General features: G+C 37.1%; 1 protein-coding gene across 1 annotated transcript; it reads left to right on the top strand.

Annotated features, from left to right (window-relative positions):
* The first annotated feature begins 90 nt into the window (after nucleotides 1-90).
* CENPQ (centromere protein Q) lies at nucleotides 91-15,417 on the top strand. The gene is made up of 9 exons (XM_024766392.1): nucleotides 91-156; nucleotides 4,302-4,444; nucleotides 5,200-5,254; nucleotides 6,530-6,656; nucleotides 7,242-7,310; nucleotides 7,861-7,990; nucleotides 12,921-13,040; nucleotides 13,195-13,269; nucleotides 14,481-15,417. The coding sequence occupies exons 2-9, from the start codon at nucleotides 4,343-4,345 to the stop codon at nucleotides 14,610-14,612; spliced, it is 810 nt and encodes a 269-aa protein (XP_024622160.1). The 5' UTR covers nucleotides 91-156; nucleotides 4,302-4,342; the 3' UTR covers nucleotides 14,613-15,417.
* Nucleotides 15,418-16,002: the final 585 nt, after the last annotated feature.

Consider the following 16,002-nt stretch of genomic DNA (forward strand, 5'->3'; position numbering starts at 1 on the left):
GCTCCCGATGACGTTGGGGGCGTGGCTAGATGCCCTCCTCTCTTCACAAGCGTTTCCGGTTTCTACTGGTTCACTTCCGGGTCTCCGCGGCTGTGGAAGGTTTTGGCGCGAATTTCTCTGAACGCGGCACCTGGAAGGATTCAAGAGGCGTCTTTGGTGAGTAGTGAAAGCGCTTTCCCTGACGGTGGCTCCAGTTTGGGGATGAGTTTTGTGTCCGGCGCGTTGGTGGCAAACTCGGCGAGTCGTGTTTGAGGAGCTTGAGGTGGTTTTCAAAGAGCAGGGAGACCCGAACAGGTGTGCCCTTCGGAGCCAGCGATTGAAAAAGTGGTATTTGATTCTCAAGGAGAGAGTGAAGCCACTCATGGTTCCTCCCTCCTTTCCCCGAATCATTGTAATACTTGTTCTTCCTCCTTAACCTCTCCCGCAGTCAGTCGTGGGGCGAAGTGCAGCCTTAGTGATGAGTGCCTTTGAGCCTTAAGGAAGCTGCGTCGGCAGCGTTCGCTACCCCGAGGCCTCATTTGTCAAGAGGTAAACATTGTGTATTTGCAGTTTTGCCAGACGTTGTGCCCATACAGAGGTCTAGCTTGGTGGCTTCCACGAGTTTCAGCACTCTGGCAAAGAAAACAAGACAACCTAGAATATTTCCCTGTTTCCTACAGAGTAAAAAATACATTCTTTACTGCAGTATATAGTCTGGCTGCAAACTACAGTTCCAGTCTTTTTTTCTGTCCATTCCTCCCGTACACGTCAAAGCCTCTCTGAATTTTTTCTGTCCCTGAACAGACCAGTTTCTTTTGAAGTGTCCTGCCAACGGGCTTTTTTTCTCTCAAATGCTTTACTTCCCTTCCTTCTGGCTAAATATTTCAAAATGTAATTCAAATATTACTTTTTTCTCTGAATTCTGTATGTGCCCCCCCAATACCCACACCAATTTGAGATATTCACTCATTTGTCTCGTAACATTTGTCGCATTGTGTATAATTGAATATACATAGGAATTGTTTTCATATGTCTCTAGCTACTACCACTAGCCTATGGTTTCCTGTGGATCCAAAACAGGCCAAAGTTTACTCTTCCTTTTTGTATATGCTACAACTAGCCCAATGGTAACAGTAGATTATTTTATTTATTGAGTTCTTACTATGTCCCAAGTTCTAGGCACTTTATCTATTCTGTACAACCTTTTAGCTTTACAAAAGCGTTTGATATTGATACTTCTAGCCGTGGGGAAAGTGAGTAAATTTAGTTCCCCAAGGCTATACAGCTAGTTAAATGACAGCTGGGATTTGGAACCTGGGCAATTTGTCCTCATCCCCGGCTGGCTCTTGGCAGTGGTTCTCAACCTCGGGCAGTTTTGCACCAGCGGATATTTGATAACGTCTGGAGACAATTTTGGTTGTCACAAGTTGGAGGAGTGGGAGGGGCTCCTGGCATCTAGTGGGTAGAGATCAAGAATGTAGCTAAACATCCCACAGTGCCCAGGGCAGCCCCCATAGCAAAGAACTATCCCATGCAAAATGTTAATAGTGCCGAGGTGGAGGAACTTTCTGCAGTATGGCTAATTACCTCAAGTAGGTATCAGTGAAAACAGACCTTTTCAAACTGTCTGTGGTAAAGGATCAATTTTTTTTTTTAATTTTTAATCAGTCACAACTGATACTTTTGTAAAATACAATTTAAAAAAAACTGAATACTAGCCAAACCCATGAATGAGCCCTAATGTAAACCATAGACTTTGGGTGATAGGATGTGTCAATGTCGGTTCAGGGACTGTGGCAAATGCACTGCTCTGGTATGGAATGTTGATAGTAGGGAAGGGGGGGGGGTATGCTCGAATTTTGTACTTTTTGCTGAATTTTTCTGTAAACGTAGAACTTCTCTAAAAATGAAAGACTTTTTTTTATGAATTATCAGAAAAATTAAACAAAAAGAAAAAACAAAGCCAGTTATTTTTTGGCCAGATCTAACATACATAAAATTGTTGTCAAATTGCTATAAAAGTTTCTAAATGAATACTTTTAATGTCTGTACTTTAAAAGACTGTAATAAACAGTTTGTAAATCAAATTTGGAGTAGCACTGAATTACATGTTACTGAATAAAGAATATCAAGAAAAACGATGAACAAAACCAAGCTATAAATAAGTGCCAAATGAAAGAGACCGTAAGAGCCCACAGACTTTTAGAGAGCGTTGAGGTGGAGTAGTTAGGAAGGCTTTCAGGTGCAGGTGGCTCATGATCTGAGAGGAGGTTGGGCACAGACAGGAGAGAGCAGCTCGGGTAGAGTATGTGCACTGCTCAAAGTGTGTTCCGGAAATCCAGTCTATCTGGAGAGGGAGATGCAATTGAGGAGTAGTGGGAGAGAAGTATGGAAAGCTTGGCAGGTCTAGATTGTTAAGGACTATAAATGTTATGGTAAAGAGTTTGGATGTTATAAGGTAGGTATTACGGAAGGATTTTTCTTTTTTAATTAAAAAATATTACCTATCTTGTTCCAAAATTTGGGATTGGAAACGACTTGGTAGGGTTGTTTCCACGCAGTGTCAACTGCAGTGTATTGGCTAGGTACATGCGCAAGGCTGGCAATCGTTGGTGTTAGCTATTGGTTGGGAGTTCAGCTGGGGCTTTTGCCTGGGTCTTTAGTTCCTCTCTGTGTTGGCCTTCCTCATAGAGTGCTAGCTGGGTTTCAAGAGCAAATATTCCAAGCAAGGGGAAGTTTCAGCTGCTAGTCTCTTCATATTTGGGCCAGGAAACTGGTACAGAATCATTTCCACCATATTCTACTGCTCAAACCGCTGCACAGTCTGTAAGATTTAAGACAAGGGGACATATACTTCACCTCTCAATAACAAGAGTGAGAAGGAATTTGCACCATTTTTAGTCTCCTAAATGGAATGAGGACTAAATCTCAGCCTTCAATTGTTCTCTCACCTGGATGCTCTTCTTCAGTGAACAGCTGTACTGTACATGGCAGTCCTTCCAGGAGAGGTCCACAAGCAAAACTCTCATATGGATTGCTTTTAAGTAGGGGAGTATGTGGCATGGATGTCAAGTTGAGAGAATTTGACATTTCAGGAATGCAACAGAGGAGACTGGGTGTAGAATAAGGTGCCACATTGTTCAAAAGCAGGGTAAAGTGTATTTTAGCTTCCACTGCTTTTTGTAACTGATCTGACATGTAGTCTCCAAGTATGGTTTGTGATCTTTCAGTTAATTCTTTCTTTCCCACTATTTTTGTCTTATGGGAAAAAGAAAAGCTTGAACTTTTCCTTTTAAAATTTGAGAGAATAGATTTATCCAGAGTACCCACTTTATTGTCTGTCTCTAAATCTGCACGTATATTTAAATTGTAGTTACGTGATAAACTCTGAATTTTTAGAAAAGGAATGGTGACTGGTTTCTCTATATATCTAACTCTATATGTCTAGAAAAATATGTATATATAATGTACACACCACACATACTTGTGTGTGTGTGTATGTGGGTTTGTGTTCACGTGTACTATACCAAACGTGTATGTAATTTCTTAGCTATCTGCTCTTTATGATCTAATGCAGCAATATATATTTTATCCCTCTGTTTCTTTTAGCAGAAATGAGTTTGGTGATAAAGAACTATTAAATGGGGAAAGGGAATTTTTCTAAATTTTGTCATTGACATTCTCATCCCCACTCCAGTGCCTGTTTTGTAATGTGTGGGAAGACAGAGTAATCAGTATACTTCTGTGCTTTTGTTAAAATGCACATAACCCAGTAAAAGCTTAACTTTTTAATTCTTAATTCCTTATGAGTGAATTTACCACATGAATTTCTACAACATAGATTCATGGTATAATCCTAAAAATTATCGTCTCCCATCTTTGACATTAAGTTGAATGATAAATCCATTAAGCCTAAAATAAGAAGGCCTGAATGTTATTCTTTGAGTTGACATTATCTGTGACCAGAGTAAAATAACTTAGCACTATATATTTCCATTTTCTTGGATTTAAATATAGAGATAACGTTATTGTATGGGGGAGTATAAAGTAAGAGGTGTAAAAGTGTTTTTATATAAGATTTTTTATTGCCATACAAATGGAAGAAATTTTTAGGAATGAAATTGAATTAGATATCTTTACTCTAATGAGAACCAATGTTATTTGTTTTAAAATATATTTAAATGTTTTAAAAACACACAATACTATCCCAAAACTTTCTTTATGATTTTTTTTTACAGGCAAATTTGGAACATTTATAGGTAGTCTTTTTAACAAAATGTTTTTAATAAAACAAGTCTTTAGTGTTCTTTTCATCTTTACAGACATTTTGAAGCACTGTTATAGTTGTTCTGTTTACATCAAGATGTCTAGCAAAGCAAATCCTTCTAAGAAAAGGTCTCAACATTTAAAAAGAAATCCAAAAAGAAAAATTGATAATGAAGAAGCGGAGTTATCAGAGAAAGAGGTAATGAAATATCAAGTTTATCATTCAGGACTCTGATTAGAAGTATCTGTTCTATGTAAAGGAGTATGTGAAGACTAAAGGTCAGCTTTACTACAAATTATAGTAATTCATATTCCACATATATTGTTATATGGGAGCTGTTGCAACATGGGTTGTAAAAGTTCTCACATAAAAATTGTTTACCTCAATTTCTAAAGATATTGATCAGAGAATTCTTTAGGGAAGAAGTGCGATGGGGCATTGCTAAGGTGTTTAAATAGGAAGACTGGTAATATAGTATATAGATTCTATGGCACTCATATGTTAAAAGACAAGAGAATCTGTCAATTGATGGAGGAGATTTTTATTAACATAGAGAAAAATTAGTTTCGGAGGAATTAGCTTCTTCCTACCATAAAAGAAATAATCAACATTTTTTCTCTATTTACCCTGTATTAGGCAATGCCTATATTTGTTTTTCAGGAAAAGTATATAACACTATTTCACAGGCAAGATGAGTATGATTTCTTTAAAACATTCTTTGACACCATATGAAATTCTATTATACTTTATCACCATTGTTCAGGAATTGCTTTAGTATATCCTCTGCTTGTGATAAATACACATCCTTTTTCGTTAGAAGTAGCAATATACTTTTTTTCTGTCTTGCCAGAAGGTATATGAATTCTCTCCAACGTACATGACAAATCTACTGCAATAGCAGTATCTTTTCGTCTAATGTTTCTTTGTGCATGCACATGTGTTTTTCCCTCTAGGTTAGAAACACAGCGAAAAAAAATAAAAGTCATCCAAAACACCTGTCTTCTGAAGGTATTCCTTTTCTATGTCTTGTTTAACCTATCTTTCCCAAGCTATCTATATTTATGAAAAAATTCTCAGCATCTTGTTTATGAGTTCTGCATAAGCAAAAGACAGTATAAAACAGTTACATTCTTATTTTTGCAAGAATAAGTAGTACTGGTTGGTCAGTTCTTTTGGTCAACTGAAATTTTACTTACCACCTGTAGCAAAATACTGTGTAGGGCTCTAAGTTGAAAGGAGCAAGAGAAATTCAAAGTGTACCCCAGTCTGAATTATTACTGATTTGTGATATACAGACACACCTACTGACTTCTCTTTGAGACAAATATGCTTCTGTTTTGCCACCACTATTTAGATTAGATTGGAACCGCTAAGTTTGTCTGGAGTAAATTAGTTTGGAATAGTCATCTTTACTTAAACATCACTTCGGCATGGAAGAATTTTCTACCTCTCGTCACCCTAGACCAAGTTAGGTCCTCCGGTTTTATACTTCCATAGTGCACTGGACTTTTTCTTTTGTAATGCTTTGCATACCTGAAATGTAATTATTTAATCTCCCTTCTCTCCAAAACTAATCTTCATGTGAGCCAATAGTGTACCTCCTTTGTTTATTTAAAAAAATTTTTTTTGCGGTACGCGGGCCTCTCACTGTTGTGGCCTCTCCTGTTGCGGTGCACAGGCTTTGGACACGCAGGCTCAGTGGCCATGGCTCACGGGCCTAGCCGCTCCGCGGCATGTGGGATCTTCCCGGACCAGGGCACAAACCCTTGTCTCCTGCATCGGCAGGTGGACTCTCAAGCACTGCGCCACCAGGGAAGCCCCTTTGTTTATTTTTTATAAGTAGAATAATATCAACAACCTAGTAGACACTGATTATCTGTTTGTGGTTTGGTTAATCTACTTTGTTTCAGTTGCCATCCAACATTTGGCAGAAATCATTTTCTAGTCTTCTCAATGAAGCCCTTTAATTCAGGTCATTTCTGAGAACCGGACTTTTGTGTTGAATCCTAATAGTTGTAGCTTGGTTCTTTATTTAAGATTGTCTTGAGTTTGTATCCGCAACATCACTTAATAGTATTTCAGTTAACATAACAATAGCATATTCATATTCAACACCTGGCCTGTTATGGCTATGCAATAAAAAGGAAATTAAATAGTTTATACAGCTTCATAATATTGGTTCTGATAATTCCATTAGCTCTTTTAGATAAATTTATATTTGAATCACTTTTTAAGTAAAAACATACAAACTTCTAGAAAAACCAGAGTCTCTTCTTTCACCAGTGACAGGACAAGCAAAGCATGCTAATCTAAAACAGGTAAAGATCGCAACCCACAAGAGAAAAACCTGGCAACCTCTTTCGAAGAGTAGCAGAGAACATTTGCAAACTATGATGGAATCAGTAATAATGTGAGTATGAATTTTTTTTCCATTTCACTCTCTTTATTTCTGCTTATATGTTTCCTATAGACAGTGTCCTTTTAAATGTTATTATCTACTTTATGGTGATAGAGTGTTTTTCTCTTTTGCAAGAAGATTTATTTTATGTCTTTTGATGGCCTTAGCATTCAGCAAAAATGTCTTTATTAATTTCAGAAACTTGGAATTTCATCAGTGGGGTAAAATTGAAATCTTTGCTTGATCTGCAATCTACAACTTTTTCTGGTGAGGGATACTTTAGGAAGAAGTTAGCTCAAATTAACACTTTATGTGGAAGCTAACATGCCAAAAGGAATACAGAGACAGGATTCTGCCATCAGGGAGCTGAAATCTATTAGAAGAGTCAGGCCTATAAATTAATTACAACAATATAATGTGATAAAAAGAACTTAGATTATTCCTCTGCTTTAAAAGAAAACATAAAAGAAAAAGTGATTGATTCTTCCTGGCTAGTAAAAAGGGGTACTTGAAAGATATCAGAGAGAAAAAGTAAACAGATAATACTAGTTATGTTTCAAACTAATATTTATTCAATCCCTATTTTTTCTCTTCTAGAGCAATTTTGAGTAACAGTATTAGAGAAAATGAAAAAATTCAATATCATCTGAACTTCCTAAAGAAAAGGTAATACAGTTATGCAATTAAAAAATGATTGAAATATAATTGAAAGGTTAAATGATGATTTGTCAGGGATTTGCGGGGGTGACTTATTGCTAAGATTAGCCACTGTTAATAAAAGAACATTACAGGGCTTCCCTGGTGGCGCAGTGGTTAAGAATCTGCCTGCCAATGCAGGGGACACGGGTTTGAGCCCTGGTCTGGGAAGATCCCACATGCTGCGGAGCAAGTAAGCCCGTGCGCCACAACTACTGAGCCTGTGCTCTAGAGCCCACGTGCCACAACTACTGAAGCCCGCGTGCCTAGAGCCAGTGCTCCACAACAAAGGAAGCCCCTGCTCACCACAACTAGAGGAAGCTGGCGTGCAGCAATGAAGACCCAACGCAGCCAAAAATAAATAAATAAAATAAATAAATTTATTTAAAAAAAAAAAGAACATTACAGCCCTTGGGAGTATGAGGGAAGAAAAAAGAGGATGATACTATTTCAAACAAAAAAACAAAAATGATACTAATGGTACTCAAAAATAAAGTTATGTTTTTATTCTATCCGTAAGATTGCTGCAACTGTGTGAAACCCTGAAAGTCCCTCCCAAAAAGCAGCAAGATTTAACTCATGTGTCAAGTCTACTGAAAATGGAAAGGGCACAGCACAGAGCTAATGAAGAGGGTCTGGCATTATTGCAGGTATGAAGTTTGAACAGGGAGTTCTTCTTTAGAGGGGAAGGGGGAGAAGACCAAAAAGTTTTAAAAATTGTCATGATATTCTTCAAATAACAAATACTAGATCTTGGACCAGGTTTTTCATTAACTTTTATTTTTAACAAAGCAAAAACTTTGCCTGAACTTTGGGCCTCTAAAATTAAGACTATTTCTAATATATTTGTAATTAAGTAGCAGTCTTATTTTTTTCATCAGACTTTAAATATCAGATTATAGGAATTCATCACTAAATGCTGTAGCATTTCAAAACACATATATTAGTTTTTCTGTCCTGTATATGCTACTTTATTGGCAAGAAGAACACAATCATCATCATTACTGTTTTTTTAATCATTATAGATAACATGTAATGAGGACCTTCTGGACCTTCTATGTTCTAGTCACTGTTCAAAGCACTTTACAGTTATAGCCCTTAATGACTTAAAGAGACCTGTGCCATATTTCACATTTTACAAGTGTGCAAAAGAGACATATTGGCATTTCTAGCTGAACCTTAGAGTGCTCACAGTTATGATGCAGACCTATTAGTCCGATTTCAGGGCAAGTGATTCTTAATCATTATTCTGTAGAAGATAGTGGGAGATAATATTAGCTGTCATGATAAACTGCAGGCTTTTAATTAGTGGATACTTGAACAATTAAGAAAAGCAGCCTCGGGAGCTTATTAAATAATTATTAAAACTAAAACAGATTGGACCATATATCCGTTTGCCATTTTAAAGTAGTTTGTAGATATGGTCTTTGTTAGCAACTCAATTTTGTAAAGCAATAAGTTTGTTAACCTTTGTTAGTAAATACGAGGTGGTGGTAGTTTAAGCAAGGAATGCATCCTTAACGATTTCTAATAACTCACCATTCACAAATAGGTCATTCCAGATTTTCCATATGATTGAGAATAACAATGAAAGGATTTATTTGTGAGCAACAGCTCTACATATATTCTAAATTTATAGAGTGGTATTTTTTAGTGGTTGCGTCACTTTCTTCATTGTATGCGATTGAATTTAACTTTCATCCCAATGTTACTACTTTGCAAGAGTATATTTTCAGTACTGACCCTAGCTCCCCCAGTTAATGAACAGTTGGATAACATTAATATAGGTTATTTTTTAAATTTCAGCTTTGTCTAAGATATAATTGACAAAATTGTAAGATATTTAAAGTGTACATCATCGTTATTTAATAAACCTATGCATTGTGAAAGGATTTCCCCCATCTAGTTAATTTCCCTTGTCATCTCACTTTTTTTTTGGTAAGACAATTTAAGTTCTACTCTCTTTCAATTATATAATACAGATTTCAGTTATGTAATATCAGTTATAGTCACCATGTTTTACATTAGATCCGCAAACCTTATTCATTTTAGCTGCAAGTTTGTATCCTTTACTAACTTCTCCCTATTTCTCCCACCCGCCCCCAGCACCTGGCAACCACTTCTGTACTCTCTGATTCTATGAGTTTGACTTTTTTTAAAGGTTATTTTAAAAGGTTTTAAAGTATAATAATGGTAAATGTTATTTTAACATTTAATATTTGCATAAAGTACTAAATCAGAGATAGTAAATAGTCTTTAATCAGAGACAGTAAATGATAGTGTGATTTTTGTAACGCTGGGAGGCATCTCTCTTTTACACCTAAAACTGGATCTCCATGTGCCAAAAGCATAGACTTAAATGGAAAAAACTGTTTTTCTATACTCGCAACACTTCTGACACCAAATTTGTGGGGTTTTCATACCAAGCAATTCTCCACTTCTCTGTGGAAACCAACTGGGTGTCCTACAATTCAATTCTAACACTAACTACCTGGAGTTAGCACAGACCCCACAGGCTAAGGGCTCAGTCCCACAGAACTGCCCCCACTTCAGATGCCAGTGCAAGGCCAAGCCTCCTGTACTTCTGACCAACCAAGTATAAATCGGGGCTTCCCATGACCTCCTCCTCCGGTTTGATAATTTGCTAGAACAGCTCACAGAACTCAGGAAAGCACTTTATTTACTATTCCAGGTTTATTATCAAGGATACAACTCAGGAACAGCCAGAGGGAAGAGATGCATAGGGCAAGGTATATGGGAAGGGGCACGGAACTCCCGTGCCTGTTCAAGCACCTCCATGTGTTCACCAACCTAGAAGCTGTCTGAATCTAGTAATTTAGAGTTTTTATGGAAGCCTCAGCATGTAGGCATATCTATTATTAACTAAATCTCCAGGCCCTCTCCCCTTCTCAGAGATCAAGGATCCAGGCTGAAAGTTCCAACCCTCTGATCACAGGATTTTGGTTGCTCTGGCAACCAGCCTCCATCCTCTATGAGTTATTCATTAGCATAAATTCAGGTATGGTTGAAAGGGGCTTATTATGAATCACCAAAAGTGCTCCTCCCACTTCAGTCATTCAGAAAATGCCAAGGATTTGGAAGCTCTGTGCCAGGAATCAGGGATGAAAATCAAAGGTATATTTCTTATAACATCACAACAGTCTAATGTTTGCTTGACAGTCAGTTACTCAGTTGAAGCACTGTTGGCATTTTGGGCATAAGAGTTCTTCATTGGCATAAGAGTCTTTGAACTAGGAGTTTGTAGGTTTTATCTGTCCAATGTGCCTTACTTAGAATGGCTTTTTTGCACTGCAGCCTAGAGTTACTGCTGGTGATGACCTTCCAAAACCTGTATCAGTTACCAGTAAGAGAAGTTGTGTTCATGCAACAAGGACACATTCATTGAACTCTCACTGCTGGTTCTAGGGAAAGGCAGTGGTGAACAAAGTCTTTTAGAGATACCGAGAAGATGGTATAGGACCTGCTGGGGCATAGTTTTTTTTGTTTGTTTTTTAATTCATTTAATTAATTAATTTTTTACTTTTGGCTGCATTGGGTCTTCGTTGCTGTGCGCCGGCTCTCTCTAGTTGCAGTGAGCGGGGGCTACTCTTCATTGCGGTGCGCGGGCTTCTCATTGTGGTGGCTTCTTTTGTTGCAGAGCATGGACTCTAGGTGTGCGGGCTTCAGTAGTTGTGGCACGCGGGCTCAGTAGTTGTGGCTCACAGGCTCTAGAGCACAGGCTCAGTAGTTGTGGCACACGGGCTTAGTTGCTCCGCGGCATGTGGGATCTTCCCAGACCAGGGCTGGAACCTGTGTCCCCTGCATTGGCAGGCAGATTCTTAACCACTGCACCACCAGGGAAGCCCTGGGGCATAGTTTTTAATCTCTCTGGATCTCACAACCAGAGTTAACATAAGAAAATATTAGAAGAAGGACAAAAAGTAACATTTCTACAGACAACAAAAGCATGCCAAAAATACGTGTTCACAAAACAGCTGAATGCTAACCTAATTTCCCAAGTGAGCTGAAAGAAATTTAGAAAAAGAATAGAAGGTATGAAAAAAGTCATAAATATTAGAAATAATAAAAAATGAAGCCATGGGATTCAGGAAAGAGAGCTAAAGGAAAAAAAAACTTTTAGTAATGCAGACTAAATTAGAAGGAGCAATAAGCAAATGAACAGAACAAATAATACTTAAATAAAAGGTAAAGTAAGGAGAAAATTTTAAGACTCAAAAAGAAAGAATGACTTTTTTTTAAGGTATTGAGAAAAAGTGACAAATATAAAGGTTTGGCAAAAAAGACACAGCATGGGTATGGTATGAATACCCAAAGAAGATAACCAGAGCAATGGAACAAAATTAATTTTTTAATTATACTGAAAAATTTTAGTTCTTATTACATTAACCCTTTCCTTCATTCAGTGCTATTATTCATTCCCTTCTGTAGTGTGTTGAGTGGTGGCCCACCAAAAGATATGTCTAAGTCCTAATGCCTGGAACCCATGAATGTGACCTTATTTGGTTTAATAAGTGTAGCTCACAGACCCAAAGTCTTGGGTACTCAGGGATTAGCACACTATTCCTATAAGGGCCAGGTGATAAACATTTTACTCTTTGTGAGCCATGTATGGTCTTTGTTGCATAGTCTTGTTTTGTTTTTTAACCATACTTTAGAAATGTAAAAACCATTCATAGCTCTTGGACTGATCAAAAACAGCCTATGGGCAGTTGCAGACCTCTGCAGGTACCTTTTTTAATGGTTACTAGAAGCCATAATATATTTGTTGAGGAAAATTACTGTAGTTGACGGTAAAAATTCGGCTTCCAGTATTTGGAGAATGTTGTAGATGTAAGTATCAGCCATATCGCTCCGCAGGATTTAAGAGTTATTATTTCTGTATGACTTCTGTGTGACTTCTTTACTTGTTCCCTGATCCCCAGGGGCAGTGCTATCCTTGGCTGTTGCTAGGACTAGATTTGAAAGCAGTGCAGTACTTAATACCATTTAGAAACCTGGAAGCTGGCTAACTCTATGTGTGGCCTGCAATCCGTACACCCCTGATATCATTATACTCATTTCATTCATTTCTTATTTTCTCTTTGTTTTCCCCCATAAGATATATATATTTTTTTAGGTGGGAAACTGCCACTCATTTTCTATTACTATCTCTGCCCTAATGTTCAGCATTTCTTTCTTTTGGCAAATGAAAATAGCACTCAGATGTTCCTAAATTAAAGTTAGAGTTTCTCTGCTGTTACATACCGCTTAAGGAATGCTCCTGTACCTGTTGCCATCAGTCCTTGGGCTCTGCTAGATTCACACAGGTCTTCCAGGATATCTGATGTCTGCAGTTTTGGTAAGTTTTTGAGGAAAGCTTCACATACATCTTTGTTCCATTGGTAAATCAATTTCTAGGGAGTCTGTTTTCTGAAAGAAAAATGAAAATTATCAGTTTCTTCCAGAAGTGTTTCAATATATAAGGTGTTTTTAAAATATGTATGTATATATTAATAGCTGTTTGGGTTTCATTTAATAGTATATTTAATTTAAAACATTAGCTTTCTCTCTCTGATGCAGGAAGAAACAGATAAAATAGTGGAGACCGTAGAGTCAATGACTGGGGATATTCACAGCCTAAAGAACAAAGTTCATGTTCTGAGAAATGAGGTAGAAGAAGAGGAAAGGAAGGTAAAACAGGTAATTGTTTAAAAAAAAAGTATCGCTAGAATCTGGATATAATTTTTCATGATTAGATTCTACCCAGACAGCTTTTGAGTGTAATAAGAGAAGTCAGCCTTTTGAAATAATCTAGCTTTATGAAATAATCTGTAGCTTTCTTTTTCTACTTTAGATGTTTCAAATAGGTAGTGAGGTACTCTCTCTTCCCGAACTTTCTCAGAAGAGTCTCAAAGCACCCATACTTCAGGTAAGTACCAATTTACCATATTAACTGCATCACCAGTTACGAATTGTATATATGTATAATCATTATACATATAAGTGTATAAGTATAATCATTCTTGTCAATAGCGGTATAGCATTCCATTGTATGGATGTGCCATAATGTAGTAATTTGTGAAGATGATGGAAATAAATAATTTTTGCTACTACAGGTAATACTAGGAAGATCCTTGCGCATATATCTTTACACAGTTGTGCAGTCATGGCTGTAGGACGGGTTTCTGGAAGCAAATCCTGACAGCTGCTTTTGTTTGTGCTTCTGATAATGGCGTGTGCAGCTTTTCCTAAGACAGTGCTGTGTCCACATTTGTGCAGTCATGGCTGTAGGACGGGTTTCTGGAAGCAGATCCTGACAGCTGCTTTTGTTTGTGCTTCTGATAATGGCATGTGCAACTTTTCCTAAGACAGTGCTGTGTCCACATTTGTGCAGTCATGGCTGTAGGAGGGGTTTCTGAAAGCAAATCCCGACAGCTGCTTTTGTTTGTGCTTCTGATAATGGCGCGTGCAACTTTTCCTAAGACAGTACTGTGTCCCATTTGGGCGTACACAGCACACTGCTAACTTACCTTTGCAAAGGACTCCCACAGGTATTATAGTGTAAGTGTTTACAGTGGTAGAAAGCCTTTACGTTTCCCCAGAAAGTAACAAAATTTTCCTGTCTCAAATCTACCTAGGGTGAGAGGAATGGGAATGGGCAGAGGGAAAACAGAATACCATAGATTTAAAAGTAGAATGGCAGTGAGTTGATGATAATTGAAACTGAGTGAAGATTATATGAGGTTTATTATACCATTCTCTCTAAATAACATACATATAACATTTTTCATAATGAAAGATTAAAAACTAATTATATGGGTAAAGGTGGTCAAAAGGTACACACTTCCAGTTATTTATAAATAAGTCATGGGGATGTAATGGACAGAATGGTGACTAGAGTTAATACTGTATTGTATATTTGGAAGTTGCTAAGAGAGTAGATCTAAAAGTTCTCATCACAAGGAAGAAAAAGTTTGTAACTGTGTTTGGTGATGGATGTTAACTAGACTTACTGTGGTGATCATTTTGCAGTGTATACAAATGTCAAATCATTATGCCGTCTGCCTGAAGCTAATATAATGTTAATATCGATTATCAAAAAAATTAAATTTAAAAAATGAATTATTGTCATGCTCACAGAAAGAAATTTTGATGCTAATTCCAAACCAGAACGCTCTTCTGAAGGACTTAGATGTTCTCCATAATTCACCCCAGATGAAAAACATGTTAACTTTCATTGAAGAAGTCTATAAGAGACTGGATGCCTCTTAAAGAGTTTATTGTTTTGTTTTGTTTGTAGATTGTTCCATATGAATTTAATGTTTACGAATTTGTAAAAATGTTATTCTACGTGATATTGCCGGGGCTGAGGCTTCTTCAGGATTCTCCTAATATGCACTTTAAAATTAACCTCTATAAATCTACCATTATCCTCTATACATCTGTTGTAGGCCTTGAAAACTGTTTTTATCAATTCCCACATCTAGGAACTCACATTTATGTTGCTGTATTTCCACTTATCTGCCTTAAACCCTAAAATGAGAACAGCCACAATCTGATGGTTTATAATGGCTGAATAGAGTTCATTTATTGGTTAGTGCAGAGGAAATATGATACTGTGACTTAACATATGTAAAGTGTTTATAGTGCCTAGCACATAAACATGTAAGTGTTTGGTATCAATATTGTTTTTTAGCTGATGACTTGCATTTTCTGTCTGGTCACGTGGAACTCTAGAAGTCCCCAAATGCCTTTGCTCTTTTACATAACTCCCTAGACTTTTTGTGGCATAATTAATATCTGCCAGGTGTCTTTAACTTTAGAGGTAGCATGAACATTTTATTTCTTTGGTTAGGTTAGTGAATAGATGTTGAATATTTATTTTCTACTCTCATCAGAGCATACCTTTATTTCATAAAATTGTTAAAAACGAACCCATGTTCATTTATTCCCTTAAAATAAACACCAAACCAAAAAAAAAAAATCCCTTCTTTCTAAATCTTTTCTCATTGCGATAATAAGCATATACACATGAAGAAATTATCACTTAAATATATTAAAAATCATTTTTAACCAACCACAGTATATTGTCTGGGTTGCTTTTATCTGTTTATAAAATAAAATAACTTGTAATTTAATTACTTTTCTGTCTAACCTAGAATGTTTTGTCAGTTAATTTAGAGGGTGCTATAATTTTGTTAATGCCCTCCAGGCTGAGACCACCAGGAAGACAGCTGCAGTTAAATAAGTTGGATTTAGTGCTCACCGCAGTGAGGGAGACCACACGTCATGGGGAACCCTGGGCAGCTCAGCAAAAGCGTCAAAAAACAGATCTTAGGAAATAATGGTCAAAAAGGACCTTAATGGATCTTAAGGGAAATAAAGTCTTTGAGAAAGGAAACCTATAGTGCAGCATTTAAAGAGAACATTACAGTATATACTTTGGACTGTCTGCTACATGCCAGGCAAAGCAGCTAAAGGAAAAAGATTTCACAACATGTCTTAAAACTTAAAAACCCTTGTGTTTTTAGACTGGCAAGTAGAGCCCCAAATCACTTTTATCATTAACCATGACATTTATAATCGCTTTTGGTGGGGATGAAGGAGTTACATTAAGTCTGCTGTTTCCCTCAGAACATCTGTTTAACAGCTGATTGAAAGT

This window comes from Neophocaena asiaeorientalis, unplaced genomic scaffold (genome assembly GCF_003031525.2).
Source record: "Neophocaena asiaeorientalis asiaeorientalis breed wild unplaced genomic scaffold, Neophocaena_asiaeorientalis_V1.1 scaffold46, whole genome shotgun sequence".
Taxonomy (NCBI): Eukaryota; Metazoa; Chordata; class Mammalia; order Artiodactyla; family Phocoenidae; genus Neophocaena; species Neophocaena asiaeorientalis.